This window comes from Ornithorhynchus anatinus, chromosome 7 (genome assembly GCF_004115215.2).
Source record: "Ornithorhynchus anatinus isolate Pmale09 chromosome 7, mOrnAna1.pri.v4, whole genome shotgun sequence".
NCBI lineage: Eukaryota > Metazoa > Chordata > Mammalia > Monotremata > Ornithorhynchidae > Ornithorhynchus > Ornithorhynchus anatinus.
In genome coordinates this window covers 73,649,996-73,665,958 of record NC_041734.1, presented here as the reverse complement: position 1 = coordinate 73,665,958, position 15,963 = coordinate 73,649,996, and the positions used below count along the sequence as shown (strand labels likewise).

The 15,963-nt window shown below is 43.5% G+C and overlaps 1 protein-coding gene across 1 annotated transcript in view; it reads right to left on the bottom strand.

Moving 5' to 3' along the window:
• Positions 1–3,344: 3,344 nt before the first annotated feature.
• INO80D (INO80 complex subunit D) overlaps positions 3,345–15,963 on the bottom strand; it is a 61,166-nt gene continuing 48,547 nt past the window's right edge. Inside the window, exons 8-10 of the mRNA XM_029068686.2 lie at positions 14,235–14,452; positions 12,987–13,144; positions 3,345–10,609 (exon numbers count right to left, since the gene is read on the bottom strand). Of these exons, the coding sequence (XP_028924519.1) occupies positions 9,456–10,609; positions 12,987–13,144; positions 14,235–14,452 (1,530 nt within the window). The 3' untranslated portion in view covers positions 3,345–9,455. The remainder of the gene's footprint in view (positions 10,610–12,986; positions 13,145–14,234; positions 14,453–15,963) is intronic.

Here is a 15,963-nt window from a genome sequence, read left to right as displayed (position 1 = left end):
GTTTGATTCCCACAGAGGTGTTTTGCTTAGTAATTTTTAGAGCGGAAGGGCACATTTCAGACCACCTTTCAAAATCACCTAGAATATGCCGCTGAGATGACAGTCTTTTAGGAAACCCCTGAAGTGGAGCTCTTTTCAAGAAGGAATTGAGCTACCAATGGAAAGTGCTGCTTGAACCAAATGTCTGGGGCGGGTATGGCGATGGGTCGGAGGAGAGTTGCGGAGGGGCAAGGGCGGAATGCGCTCAGTTTCCCGTTCTGAGGCGGGACGGTGGTTGGTAGAGAGACGTGGATATAGCCTTACCAGGGGCGATCCATTATTACAGACGGAAACCAGACTTCCAGCCTCCAGAGTTGTGGGAAGTGTCATGGGCACTTGTTTCTTCTGGTTTACAGTATCTTTGAAACTCTCCCTCCCCAACCCCCCGCCCCCTCCCCGGAATAGAACCTAGTTTAACACGGGCCGTTTATATTATACACACACTTTCTCAGAAATATATGTATATAGCTCTATCTATACACACACATACACATACGTGTATATATAGATTTAGATTATACAAACATGTATAAATAAACATAATACTTTTTCATCTTTCCATTGACAAGGGCATGTCCACATTCAGCAAAGTGCCACCACATCCGATATACACATCTCTGTACAAATATACACAGAAAGGGTCTATTCCCTCCCCATGGATGCATGAGGAGTATATTCTAGCAACTCCCATCGACAGCAACCGAAGAGAGAAATGACACGTCCCCTCTTTCATTTGCATGCATATGTACAGGAAATATGCAGAAAACTGGGGGGAGGGGAAGGGGCAAGGAAAAATTTAAAAAAAAATGAAAGGAAGAACTTCGGAGGTGCAGGAAAGATGCCTTTGTTAAAACACACATACATAGCTTTTATACGTTTGCATTTCTTGATTAAGGTAGAGTAAATGTGATTTTCAAATCAAAGGACAAATATCTGCGTAGCAACAGAACACGTTTCACCGTTTCACTGTGGACTTTGAAATGAGACACAATGTCCATCATTAAAAAAAGAACACCAAGGAACATTCAATAACAGCTATGGTTCTAGTCCCCTTAGACAGCTGGATAATCCAGTGAAGTTTAGCATGATGATTAATTAAAAAGAAAAAAAACCCCGATAAGAATGTGTCACCTTCCATTTCTTATGCATCAGGTAAAAACCTCAGGGATGCATCATTACCCCTTTTGCAAAAACATGGAAAAAATTAAATTGCCTTAATCAACCTCAAGCACATTTGTGATTGAAATAAGTACTTGTTTGGAATAATTTAAAATTTCCCCAGCTTTGAAATATTCATTGTGAAATGAGCCCATCAATCCCTTAAGAAAACAAAGCAGCCAGCTTTGGAGGAGGCTTTATGTATTATAACAATTCTTAAATTCCATAAAAACAGATGTGATGGGCAACATTTTCAAAAATCAGCATAGAAAAAAATCTACCATTAACTTAGAAAAAATGTACAACAAATATATGGTCCCTTCACCATAATGTACACTATCGATACACTTCATCCATTCCTCTCGCTTTCTCTCACTCATTCTCGTTCACTCCTCCCTCACACTCCTCATGCCATTTTTAAAATGGGGGCACAAATGCAAATCAACCAAAAGGTTACACTAAATGTACATGATATCAGAGCGAGCCTATTAACGGAGACAACACAATAAAGAATTTGGTTTCTTTATACAACAGTGATGAGAAAATAATTCCAATCCCCAACTAAATAAATCATATTTCTACAGATACATTCCATCACCACGGGTAGTTACTTATCTCTATTTTAACTTACACACACACATTCGTATCGCACATATGCCCCCCAAATGCATATTTCTGCATGTGTGTAGAGCACAGGCACATACATGCACACACAAGCCATTTGAATTCTACTTCTTTTAAGTCACAGTGGGAATTCCCTTGTGAGGAGGGGTAAAAATTCCTGAATAAGACACTGAGGACTTCTGGATTTAAGAGGTTCTCTCTTTTTAACTTCCCAAGTTACAGAATAAACTGTAAATTAAAGAATAAATCCATAGGAAATAAAAGAGGTCTTACAAACTTACGTCACAAATTCCAGCTACAGTAGTTGGAGTTTTATTTGATCTATGTATTTCTATTTACCCTGTAACTAAGCTTCTAGCCATCTTAAGTGTAAACCACAGATCATTTACTAAACAATGTAATATTCAGAGATCTATGAGCAGTAATAAGTGGGCTAAAATGTGTTCTACATTTTGTTGCTGCAGGATATCATTTTAGTCTATACATCTGCAAGGTAGCAAAGAATAGCTCTACACCTCGACACGGCAGGGATCCAGTGTAAAAAGGTGCTTCATTAGTTTTGTTTTTTTTTTTAAAAAAAAGCTAGTATATAATTGTATAGCTATTAAAACACATAGGCAACATAATTCATTACACTCAATACAGCTTTAGTATAAAACATAATTTATGAGGTGATGTTAATAGCATAAATTAATATACCTTTTCTCTTAAAATCTACAATAAGTATTCTGAAAGTTGATTGGGGAAGGGAATCTTTAAATAAAAGTTTTAAAGCTGAGCATGATGGAAAAGGATTCGATACAATGAAGTCGAGATAAGAGCCCCAGGTAGGGGAATTTAAAAAAAAAAAAAGTCCCGAGGAAAGACACCGAGGACTCCGAGATAGAACTCTCTCTCTTGCGCTCTCTCTTTGATGATGCTCTACCTTATATTCCTTTAAAACTTTTCTTTTAGGTTAATCTGTCCTTATTTCCACAAGGAATCCCTGAGACATACTCAAAACTGTATAAGGAAAAGAAAGGTCACTATTGGGAGAAATTGGTTCAACTCTTCTAAAACAGATATTGTTATCGAGTACAAGTAACAAACTTTCCATCATTTCAGCATTGATCCACATCCAATGGAACCAAATGTGCCTTTAGGTTGCAGATGGGAGTTATTTCAGGGAAAAAGTAAAATAAAATTAAAAAATCACTCTGATCCATAAGTAAAAGCAATGGTGTGTTTAGCTGCATTTGAATCTTCTACATTGTGTTTGTTGAAACTACTATCATGGGGAATCTAGGGAGAACATAAGGTTTACTTCAATAGTCTCCAGTTTTTGTTGTGTTTTTTTTTTAAAAAAGAAAGGAGATAGCAGTTCAGTTACTCTTAGACCAAAAACTATACTATGTGTTGGGTGTGTGTATCTATATATGGACTCACAAGTGTGTGTGTGTGTGTGTGTGTGTGTGTGTGTGTTCAGGTACTGAGAGGTGGTCAGAGGCAGACGATCAGCCAGAAGAGGAAGAAGAAAAATTATACAGTTTTACATAGCTTATTTTATAGTTTTCTTGATTTCGGACACAGATTTTTTTCAACATTTACTTGTAAAGAGACAGAAAAGATCAACAAATAAGCCACACAAATTGACCAAAAATTTTTTTTAAAAAACCCAACAAGGTTTGAGGATTTAGGAAAACAAAATGCTACCAAATTCTACCTAACTGCTATGTGTGGTCTAATTCCACCGGATGCTAAACATGTAACCGTGTAACCTCAGCAACACGGTATTGAGGGATCGAAGGCAAAAGCCACGTAGTAAGGCTGATTAATAATGAAGACACAGGCAAAAGTGAGGAAAAATTTTAAATCCTTAGAAATAAAGCTTCCTGAAACCTGTTTCAGGTTTAGGTATGACCATAAGCATATAGAAGAGAAATGCCCGTTTTCAGTTCTCCTTCCAAAATTCTTATGTTCACACTCAAACATTTTATCTACACACACACACACACACTCTCTCTCTCTCTCTCTAACTCATATTTCCTAGAAAACCCTTTGTTAGATTCCATATCTAAAGAGGCCCGTTTGAATTCTTTCCAACATAGTTTGTTTTGATGAAGTATGAGTTTGAGGGAACCTTATTACAATTTACTTTATAAAGAGGAAGTTGTACAATTGTCCTATTTTTCCTGAGGATAGCAGAATGAATACTAAAGTCTTTCCAATTTGTAGACTAAGCATTTATCCAGTTGCTAAGTAGCTAGCCAACTAGATGGAGAAATAATAAGAAATTTCATGTGACATTCAATTTCTTATGCATCCAAGAGAACCCTCTTCACTGTCGTTTAGCTGTTCGATACATAATATTGTTTAGGCTATCTTTCCATTAGATGACGTACAGAGATTCATCAGCTTTAAAACGTTTGGCATATTTACAGAGGTGGGAAAAGAGGTAGAGGAACAGGAGGAAAAAAACCAGACTCTACATATAAAGTAAAAAAAAAAATAATTTCAAACTTTTCAAATAATTAGTGTTGTAAACCTTCTTACCTGTCCTTTTTGCAACTACTTCCCACAACACTTACTCTTGGGTTTGTAGATAGGAGCCTCATCCCCCCACCCCATCTCCACACTAACTCCCTACCCATGCACCCACCAACACACACATACACAAACACACACACACACCTCTCATAGCCTTAGTAAGGATTAAAAGCAGAAGCAAAATAATTTGTATTGAAGTTTTAAATAATACTGCTTCTGTTAATATAGCACTTGGAATCTCAAGCCCCTATCGGATTAAAATTCAAATTTGGGGGATGAATTAAAAAGCCTAGCTAAACCTGTTCATTAGCTTGGAAGACAATTTTTATGAGACAAGCAACACTCCTGGAGGAAAATTCCTATAGAGGGACACACGCCTGTTTTTGGATATCCTATTTTCTTTCTTACCAACTACTCATTTTCCTCCAGTGGATTAATTTGTAACAAAGTCTTTGTTGAGGAAGGGCTTTATTCTACCTAACAAAACTAAAATTACCAATTTGACTTTCCGGCTTTTGGGGTGAACCTTCTTTCCACGAGGTGAGTTTGTTCCGGGGATAATACCACCCACGGGTCAGAGCACGTAGATTCAGCGGGAGAAGAAACAGTTGTACGTATCTGTGGGCCTGGCACTGGTCAAGGCCTGATAGGATGCTGCTTCGGTTCCCAGACTTGGCCTCAGCCTCACTGTATAGTATTTGCTGTTTCTACAACGATAAAGTATTCAAGAGAGTGCCAAGGGTGAAAAGCAGTCTGGTAGTGGTGAACAGGATACCATAGGACTGTCTATTAAAAAATGCCAGTTATGGTGGGATCTTGAACCACCTACTCCCTCACCCATTAATTCCCAGACCACTGGCTACTCTACTGTGATTTCCTCAACGATCTTCAAGAATACAGCCACCACGCCGTTCATCAGAAATTATTGCATTTGACAAGGATGTTGGATAATAAAGTTTCACTGCGGATTGTTTTTCAATCAATTATAATCCTTTAGCAGAAGGACACTCGAGGTGTCTCTACATTTCGACGTGAAATTGCTCAATAAATTATTTTAAAGTTTTATCTCAATCGTAGGTGACTTGAGGAAATAATCCTTCACTTAATAAACGTCCATTGCATAGTCGGTTGGGGGTAGGGGGTGGGGGTTAAGTTAAACTGCCATTCATTATTTTGAACAACTGTTTACTAGTTAAATAACTGAACCAGATGTGCAAATAGCTAAGCCAATTCTGCAGACAACGGGAAAACGACACCTTGAATATTTAAATTAAAATGTCATAAACAACTGTAATAGGTGATGGTAAAGGAAAGAAAATGCAACCTTGTCTCGGATATCAGATAGCCTGAATGACACTGAATACACTGAAATGGCAATTTGGATTCCCCTGCACTGATTACACCCATTATTAGCTCCAGCAGCTTTGTACTAGTCCAGTAAAAACTGCACTTAATTGGCCTTTACAACTGGTCCTAAGCTACCACAGAAGCTCAGAAGCAAATCAAGTTTTTGTTGTTGTTTTTCCAGGGTGGGGGAGGAGGCAAGGTGGGGTGGAGGAGAGGGAGGAGGGACAGACACACAGAGTGCACTTCCCCCAAAGTCCTTTGTGTCTGGGTTGAGAATACTACCTAATTTCCATCCAAAACCACACTTGAATATAGTTTATGCCCAATTGCTTTCCATGCCAGGATTACCCTACGAGTCCCTAAAGCTATATACAGTGGCTCATTTTTAAGCAGAAGGAACCAAGTAAGTTTCACTTCGTTCCGTTTACACACTAATGATCCTATCTACCAATAGATTAGAATGGTTACCCTGACTCTTTGGTAAGAAGGAAAGGGTGATCAATTCTGGCACAGCAGGATGGATTTGCGCTTTCAAGAGCACCTGAGTGCTACTAGAGGACCAAAATAGGCAGATGGTTAAAAGTGGAGCTTATCAAAAGTTAATTGGCCTGATTTGAGGTGGGTGCGGGGGAGACCTATCCTGAGGGGTTCTTCTCCCCTTCCCACCCCCAACCAGCCCTGGCCCTGCACCTCAACGCTCCGAGGAGATTCTTCACGAGCACTAGTTTTTCCCCAAAGTTTTTGGTGTGAAGCTGTCCCTGGCTACGTTCTTCACCGGCAAACAAAGAAGGGGCTTCGTACCCCCGAATGGAGAGCTGCGAGCAACGATCCAAAGTGCAATGCCCTACACGCTTAATCTGTTCCCAGAAGTGTTGTTAGCAGCCAGGGGACAAGTACAGAAAACCTAAAAATGCAAATATAAGATCGAGGGGTGAGGGATGTATGCACACAGGCCGCTTTGCTGCCAACTTTAGTTAACAGACAGCGGGATTTTCTGCAGTGGGGCTCAGCTACAACTGAGCAAATGATACTCTTACCATGCTGTGCTTTGGCCAACTAAACGATACCATACACATTCTGGGCTGCGGCTAACTCCGATAATTATCCCTGCATATTAGAGCCGTTAGGAGCCGTTACAGCTGGCAGGTGATGAACAGTGGAATCAAGCATCTGTCCTCACCTTTCCGGGACTTGAACAGAAAACCATGGGATGATGGCAAACAAAACAATATGCTTTGTGATATAATTTGTAAATGAGGACTTTCTTCTGCAGAAAAGTCATTTAAAAATAAAATTCTTTACCTGGACCCATTTTTCCATGATTTAAAAATTAAAAGTTACAAATATACTTAGGCCCCATCTAAAAAAATTACGTTCATTAAAAACTCGATTTCCTGATACGTCCAAGACAGATTTTTCGGCAGGCCCACGAGAGAGTGATCTCTCTTCCACTGGGTCACACGGGGTTTCAGCATAATGCAAAATGATCACAACTATTCTTTTAAACAAAGTGTCCAAAGGGGCTGACACTAACAAGGCATAAAGAGGATCATATTCATGAAGGGGAAACGATGCATTCAAATCTTTCCCCGTTAAGACGGAATTAAACTTAAGGGTTCCCTGACAAATTCCCTGACAAAAGGATAGAGTCCTTCTACTAATGTGTCCAAAAATGAAAATTAGAAATCAGGCTAGATTCGGTTAGCGAGAGCCAATAATTCATCCTGTGGCACAGTGAAACCCCTCTGCAAAAGCAGAGCAGAATTGCTTTTTAAAACCTATTTCAACCCTTCTCTGAAATGCAAACAGGTAAACACAGAGGGCCTTCGCATATGAACTTCAGAGTCATTACCCTGTCAGGCCATCCAGTCGACAACGTTTAACCTTAGCGATCCTAAATATTGGGTAATTTTGAAAATTCCTTCCAAGTGAGGAGGATTTCCCACTCGGTGGGGGGGGGGGGTGTTCTCCCTTAACTCCCTGAACAAAATAGATCCAACTCTGATTTGCACCTAAGTCTGTTATTGATTGGATTTAAATGGTTTTAATGATGCAGTAAACTTTGGTTACAATTAGGGTTTGGGGGTGGGGGGAGGAGGGTGGAATCCCTTTGCCATCTAAGGGTAACAGCTTAAGACACCTGGTTCCCATTTTCAGACTCTGGGACGGAATTAACAATGGGACCCAGGCATCCCCACCCTGTTCCCGGCAGCCCAATCCTCTGTGGGGAAGACGCTATTTGTAACCCCTTTCCTGCCCAAAAGGAATGCCTGGTTTTGCTTCCTCACTCCTAAAGGGGCTCCGGGGCTCTGCCCAGTTCCCGCCTCGAGATCAGAAACCTGCCCCGGGCAGCCTTACCAGACTCCTGCAGCCCCATTCTACGAGCTGGATGTAAAAAACAGTCCCTCCCGTTCAAAGGATTGTGGGTCCCAATTTTGAATCCTACACAGGAGGTGCAGAGAAGTTCCCTCCCCAGGGGTCAGAAAACAGAACCAGGTGGCTTCTCTCTAATAGCTCCTCTCTGAGTGGGAGACAGACTGAAAAATCACAAAAATGAAAACTATGCCCCAGTCAGGAAATACATAGAGACTTCTCACTTAACAAGTCATTCTGAAGAACGGACCTCTTTTAACTTGCAATATACAAAAGCAACATACAGCTCTGGCTGTTCCCTTAACTTCCCCCATCTTCCGGCTGACATCGCTGAGTACCAACCATCCCCACAAATCATCTCTCCCATCATCGTGGGCAAACGCATTCTACGACCCAAATCTGGTAACCCACTCACATCCAAAATGACAAAATTATTGTTACTTTCAGACCCAATAACATAAGCCAAGCCATGCTGGAGATGTTTTGCTTTGTTTCGTTTTTCCCACGGGGGCTCTGAACTACCAAATTCAACTGTTGGGGTTTCCCTTCCTTTAGTCCTTCTGCTACCCTGCGTGAGGCGGAGTTCCCAACTAAAAAGAGGCCATTCACGTAGTTGGAAATTGAGGGTGGGAGAAAGGTGGGGAGAAGAGCAGGAAGGATGCTAAGAAGTTCTTCCTTACTGAATGGAGGAGGGGAGAAGAAATGAGGGGATGGCTGCTTCATACATGTGCGCTCACACACACAGACACACACAGGAGGTTGAGACCATTTTTGTCTTTTCCAAAATGGTCCAATTAGGAATGGAAACTCAGCCTGGGGCTCAGTGTCTGAGCAGGCCCGGGGCCCTGACGTAGCCCTAATCTCTGGAGCCACACGCCGTGTCAGTTTCCTTTCACCTGGACCGCTGTCACTGGAGCCTTCCCCCTTGGGCGACCTCTTATCAAACCCGGCAAAGGGATGGGAAGCATCGATCTGAACCCTAGGATGGTGTAACGGGCACTGGTCATCTGAGGTATCTTCCCATTTCTACTAGATCCTTCTGCTAAGGTCAATTACATCCGGTCCCTGCGTTGAACCCCTAAGAAAAACCCAGGGGTGAACCTGCCAGGGAAGAGGAGCACCTGTGTGAAAGGAGCACACCTGAACCCCGGAGTTCACTTCTCCGGGGAACAACTGAGCCAGCTGCCCACCCACCCACACAGACACACACAGACACACACAGACACACACACATACACACGCCAGCCCCTCCCTCCCCACCCCAACCCATCATTTATTTCATTGTTTTCTACCTCCTCTTTATAGAACGGGGGAGAGCGATAAAGAGGCAACAGAGAAAAGTCGGGGTCCCCGCCCACCTGCGGACACAGCCGGCCGGCCGGGCCCGCTCAGTTGGGGGTGGTGAAGGGAGAAGATGCATTATTGGTACTCGTAGCTGTGGCACCTGTTAGCGCGAAGCCCGTGGGAGGGGCTATGGAGCTGTGGCTGGGCTGCAGGTCCTTCGGAATGCCGCTGTGAGAACTTAGCTGGTGGCCGAAGGCTGCGCTGAACTGAGGGAGTTGTTGCTTGGGAGAGGTGGAGGCCACTAGTTCAGCAGAGGAGGGGCCCATGCCACTGAAACTGGTCTGGGGTAACCCCGGAAGCACGCTGGAGCTGTTGGGGGTCACAGTGGCGAAGGCAGGCTGGGTGGTCTCTGAGTGCGAGGTGGTGGGCGGCGTGGACAGGGAGGTGGAAAGGAGGTGTCCATCCGCGCCCAGAAGGTTGCTGAACGGAGAAGGGTCCCCGAGGTTGACGGGGAGATTCCCCCAGTGAGTTCTGGGATTCACCACTCCGCCCAGCGGCCCCTCCAGTTGGGTTGGGAGCAAGTGCTGTGCCATGATGGGCATGTCTGCTGAGAAGGTAGCTGCCATGTTATCGCCAGAGAAGGGTGTGGTATGGGGGGACGTGATATGATCGCTGTAGGGAGACGGCACGTGCTCGCTATCGTAATGGCTTCCGTGGGGCGAGGAGTGTGAATGATCACTGCTGTATTGCTGTCGTGAGGTGATTAGGTCATCTGCCTTGCTCAGCAGCTGGGCAGGGAGGGGCCTCTGGGAGGCATGGCTGCCATCGTGAAGTCCATGAAACTGTCCTGGGAAGGCTCTCTCCCCAAGCGCACTCTGGCTCATCAGAGTGGCAGAAGTAAGGCCAACGTTGGCTGGGGCAGAGAACTGTCCCTGGATCGGCCCGGCCAAGGGCGTAGGCGGGTTGGACAAGGTCGCCGAACGGAGCAGATTCTCATCCAGCTCGAGGCTGGAAAAGTTATCCTGCACTATACGCCCATTCAACAGCTCCCCTAGGTCGGCGTTAACTTCTCGGCTCAACGACTGCATTCCTGGGGCTCCGGCGCCTGGGGAGAACACCCCTATCCCTCTATCTGACACACCGTCCGACTGGGTGAGTACCCCAATGGTACTCAGGCACTCGAGAGAAGTTACAGCCTGCAGGGCCCGTTCTAGTTCCTCGGCCTCTTCGGTGGTAGGGAGGAGGTCGCCGTTCTTACCTGAGGAAACAAAAACCAACACAGAGAAAATCAGCCCCATCCCCAACTGGCCCCAGGTACTGTCGATTAAAATGGTTGCAAGCCGCATCCTAAAAAATATTCTGAACGGTTTGAAAATTGGATGGAGGGAGATAAGAGAAATATATAGATAGACATAGATCGATCTATATATCTCTATATAGATCTAGCTATATCTATATAGATTGATATATATAGATATGTATATATATTATATATATGTACATAGAGGGAGGACAGAGAGAGAGAGGGAGACAGAGGGACACCCAGAGAGAAAGAAAGAGCTCGTAACTTGCAAGGGAGAGGAAAGATGAATAAAATGTCAAACCTCTCATTCTAAGCCACTTTTTTAGGACTTAAAAGACGGTCTATGATTATATATAATGCCTTACATCCCAAGGACCTATAAAAATGGAATCTTTGGCAAGGCTAAATTCTTATAAAACCATTTAGCATTAATGGTAATTATTTTTCTTTGGGGACATGAACTAAAACTATACCCAAAACTACATTAAATTGGCAAATTTAAACCATGCTAGCTCCGGCCTGGGACAAAAAACTTAGAGGCAGAGGTGCATATCTTGGTTTTTCCACTCTGAGTCTCTTCCACCCAGGAGGATACAGATTAGAACACAGAGATTCAAGAGTATTTCCCCACCAGACTAAGTTTTCAGTCAAGGTCATGTTAAGCTTTAGAAATCTTTGCTTTAACGCCAGCCTCGTCTTATCCAAATTCCCATTCCTCAATGCTTTATAAATCTGCTATGATGATGGTGAATTTGGAGAATTTGACAATTAAAAAAGGCAGTTACTAGCAGCAGAGTGTCCCATTTATCAGGTTGTCTACGACTCTTCTTGAAAGGTCAGGGACTTCTTTGGGATATACAAGCTTCACTCCATGTAATAATAATAATAATAATGGTATTTGTTAAGTGCTTACTATGTGCCAAGCACTGTTCTAAGCCCTGAGGTAGATACAGGGTAATCAGGTTGTCCCACATGGGGCTCACACTTTTAATCAGAGAAGCAGCGTGGCTCAGTGGAAAGAGCACGGGCTTTGGAGTCAGAGGTCATGGGTTCAAATCCCGGCTCGGCCATTTGTCAACTGTGTGACTTTGGGCAAGTCACTTAACTTCTCGGTGCCTCAGTTACCTCATCTGTAAAATGAGGATTAAGACTGTGAGCCCCACGTGGGACAACCTGATTCCCTTGTGTCTACCCCAGCGCTTAGAACAGTGCTCGGCACATAGTAAGTGCTTAACAAATACCAACATTATTATTATTATTATTAATCCCCATTTTACCGATGAGGTAACTGAGGCACCGAGAAGTTAAGTGACTTGCCCAAGGTCACACAGTAGACAAGTGGCAGAGGTGGGATTAGAACCCACGTCCTCTGACTCCCAAGCCTGCACTCTTTCCACTAAGCCACGTCCACTGTATGTGTTGAAAATGTTTTTCAATCGATGAAAAGTATTGAGCACTTAGTGGGCATAGAGCACTGTACTAGGTGCTTGGGAGAGTAATAATAATAATAATATAATAATTGTGGTATCTGTTAAGTGCTTACTATGTGCCAGGCACACAAGTGCTGGGGTAGATACAAGAAAATTGGGCTGGATACATCCCCGTCCCACATATGGCTCCTAATCGCTGACAATTAAATAGAGTTGGTTAACACGTTCCCTCCCCACAAGGAATTTACAGTCTAGAAGGGGAGACAGACATTAATATAAATAAATTATGGATATACACATAAGTGCTGTGGGGATCAGGGAAGGGTGAATAAAGGGTGTGATTTTTAATATGGCTTTAAGGTGGGGAGAGTGTCTGTCGGATATGAAGGGGGATGGAATTCTGGGCCAGAGGCAGGATGGGGGTGAGGGGTCGGTGGTGAGACAGATGATATCGAGGTACGGTGAGTAGTTAGGCGTTAGAGGAGTGAAGTGAGTAAACTGGGTTGCAGTAGGAAATCATGGAGGTAAGACGGGAGGGGGCAAGGAGATTGAGTTCTTCAAAGTCAACGTTAAGAAGTTTCTGTTTGATGCAGAGGTGGAGATGGAACTGGAGGTTCTTGAGGAGTGGGGAAACATGGACTGAAAGGTTTTGAGGAAAAATGTAATACCTGGGAGCCGATCCAACTACGTGGCCATAATGCCAACAGAGAGACGACACCCACTACATCTTGGGGGAGGAGAGAGGGCATTTTGGCCTTTTACACTTTCTACTTTAAGAAACAAAATAAAATAAAAAAGAGGCCTGGCAACTAAATTGCTGGGAACACATCAGGCAAATCTCAAAACTATTGTTTTCCCACCATCATTCTAAATCAACTTTCTTGAAATACGACAAGAAATACCTTCAAAGAAATCAAAGTCTTGTAAGTCATCAGGCAGCCGGGGCAGGACGTCGGAAAAGTCTTCCTGATTCAATTCCAAGTCATGTGGAATGTCTGAGATCTCGTTGGCAATGTCATCGGGCAGCTCGTCTGTACTCAGCTCCGGTGTGGAGGGGCTCCTGGGGGAAGACAATATCAGCTTTCCAATTACGTTGCGCCCAACTTCGAGGTGCTACTCCGTTCCCTAACTGGTTGGCCCATGCCGGGCAAGTCTAGAAACTGGAAATTCTGTTTCTAACATGAAGAAGTTTTAGGTTTTTCAACTGTAGCCTTGAAAAACGTTTGCCATACAAACAGGAGAGGTGGAAAATGCGGTGTCGGTTACGTGAAACTCAGAGTCACCATTTTCCTGCATTTTACTTTCAAAAGGTCACGTGAGCCCGAGACCTGTAAAGGTTGACAAGATCCCCAAACTGGCTGCAGTTCTTTCCGTTTCCCGACCATATCCCCCACACTGCCATTTGAATTGCAAAGCTTTCTGGGTAGCAGATCCTGACTCTGAGGGACAATACAGGTCAGGGGAAGAGAAGTATTTCTGAAAATAGCCAAAAAGGCTCTCAGTTTTCCCTTCCTCCCAAAAAGATGCATCTCAGCTAGCAGTTCATGAACCCAGAACAACACTACTTTCTGGAAATTTCTCCATTTCCTAATCAAGACATCGCAGAACCCCCGATTTGATTTATGGAGTGCCCCGCTGACAGGGAGGGAAGTTACTGCACATTAAACAGAGAAGCAGTGTGGCCTAGTGAAAAGAACATGGGCCTGGGAGTTAGAAGGACCTGAGTTCTAATCCCAGGTATGCCACGTGTCTACTATGTGACCCTGGGCCAGTCACTTCACTTCTCTGGGATTCAGTTCCCACATCTGTAAAATGCAGATTTTACATGGGGGCTGTGAGTCTCATGTAGGACAGGGACTGAATCCAACTGAATACCTTGTTTCTACCCTAGTGCTTTAGAAGAGTGCTTGGCACATAGTAAGTGCTTAACAAATACCACAATTACTATTATCCTTATTAATAATAATTAGGACAAAGATAATAATAAACACAGTCAGCTGTTACAGAAATTTGGAGGAGTTACAAGGCTGTATAGAAGGAACAACCTATTCTTTCCGCTTTCCCTGTTCTTGCCACCTGAACTCAGACATCAAATGCAGACAGCCCTGAGAAAGCCCGAGGCCCATCTCCACGGCGCTGCTTTTTCTTACCGTATCCGGGTGATCTCCACTGGCAGTGAGACGCTGGTGGGCATGCTGAGGTTCCCTTGGGGCACCGCAGGAGGAATGGGTTTCTGTGGCCGACGTGGTCCCCTCCTTCTCTTCTTCTTGTGTTTTTTGGTAAGTGCAGGAGGCTTCGTTTTTTTCCTGGGTTTCCTCTGCTGCTGGTGCTGAACTTTTCGGGAGCTGTCTCCTCTTAGGAAATTATCCTTTCAGGGGGAGAGAGGGAATGTGTTCATACCGGTGCTTTTGTCCGATCTCTATCGGTCGCAATCAGTCAAAACAGCACAGATTCCCTACAAAGATCACTCGACCAAAAGTACCCCGGCCGCAAAACCTGCAAGCTGAGAAACAAGTTGGGGGATGGGGCTAACATGAGTTGATTCGTAGCGTATTTTAGCGAAGGTGCACCCCAAAAGGTCATCCCCAGGCCCTTTAAATTATGAATGGAATGACTACTGAGCTCACTTAGCACGCAGGAGGTTTGGTCTGACCAGCAATTGGATGGTAAACTGTTTCCCAGTGGAAAATACCTGTGCTTCAGACAAGAAGGATATGAGAAGCAGTGGGGCCTACTGGAAAGAAAGGGAGTCAAAGGACCTGGCTTCTAAACCTGGCTCTACCCTTTGCCTGCTGTGTGACCAAGGGCAAGTCACAACATCTCTGGGCCTCTGTTTTCTCATCTTGAAAATGGGGATTTAATATCCATTTTTTCCCCTCCTACAAAGACTGCGAGCCTCATAAGGGACAGGGACTGGGTCCGACCTGTTTATTGTGTAACTACCCAGTGCTTAGGCAGTCAGTCTTATTGAGTGCTTACTGTGTGCACAGCACCGTACTGAGCACTTGCAAGAGTACAATATAACAATATTGCACATATATTCCCTACTTACCACAAGCTGAAGGTCTAGAGGCAGTGCTTGGTATGTAATAAATACCACACTTAATAAAAACCACCTTCACTAAAAAAACTTTGTGAAAATTGCCTTTGTATGTAGTATATAATATATAAGGTACCTTTCAAATGTGAGAAATTTACTCTGTAAAATGATAAGCTTGGGTTCACTGGGGTTATTTTTCTTTTAGTAAGTGAATCAGAGCCCCAAAGAGAATCAAGATTCAAGACCATGTGAGAAGGGGAAGTCACATTTCTGTACTGTTTCACTTTGCAACCGAAAATAAATCTCTTCTGCCCATTATGACCTACTCTGATCCACAAGACAACACTTCCTTATACAAATGGACCTTCAATTAACTACAGCAAGGGACTAAAATGCACATTCATTTGAAATATCTGGATCTTTCTGAATCTATTTCCAACTAATGGAATATCGTGATGCATATTTTAGATGGTCTGAAATACCCATATCTCTTCACCTAAGGTAGAACTCTGGGCAACTTATTGGGCAAAGTACACCAGCCTAAACACCAAGTTTAATAAAAGTAGGTTGAGGGAAAATCAAATAAATTTACTTTAAAAGGGCTTGAACTTTTACAGGAAGCACCAACTGGAGCCCTTTGTGCACCCCTTTGGCACCTAAAAATGTTTATCGATGATGATGGAACCAGGACCCCCAAAATGATGGGTGTCAAAATTTGGAAACTGAGCTCGACGATCTAACCGAGGACCAGGACAATATATTGTGCTATTGCTATGCATGGAGATGGAACGGACTGGGGAAGCAAATGCGGGCTAGTAGAAAGAATAAGGGCCAGGGAG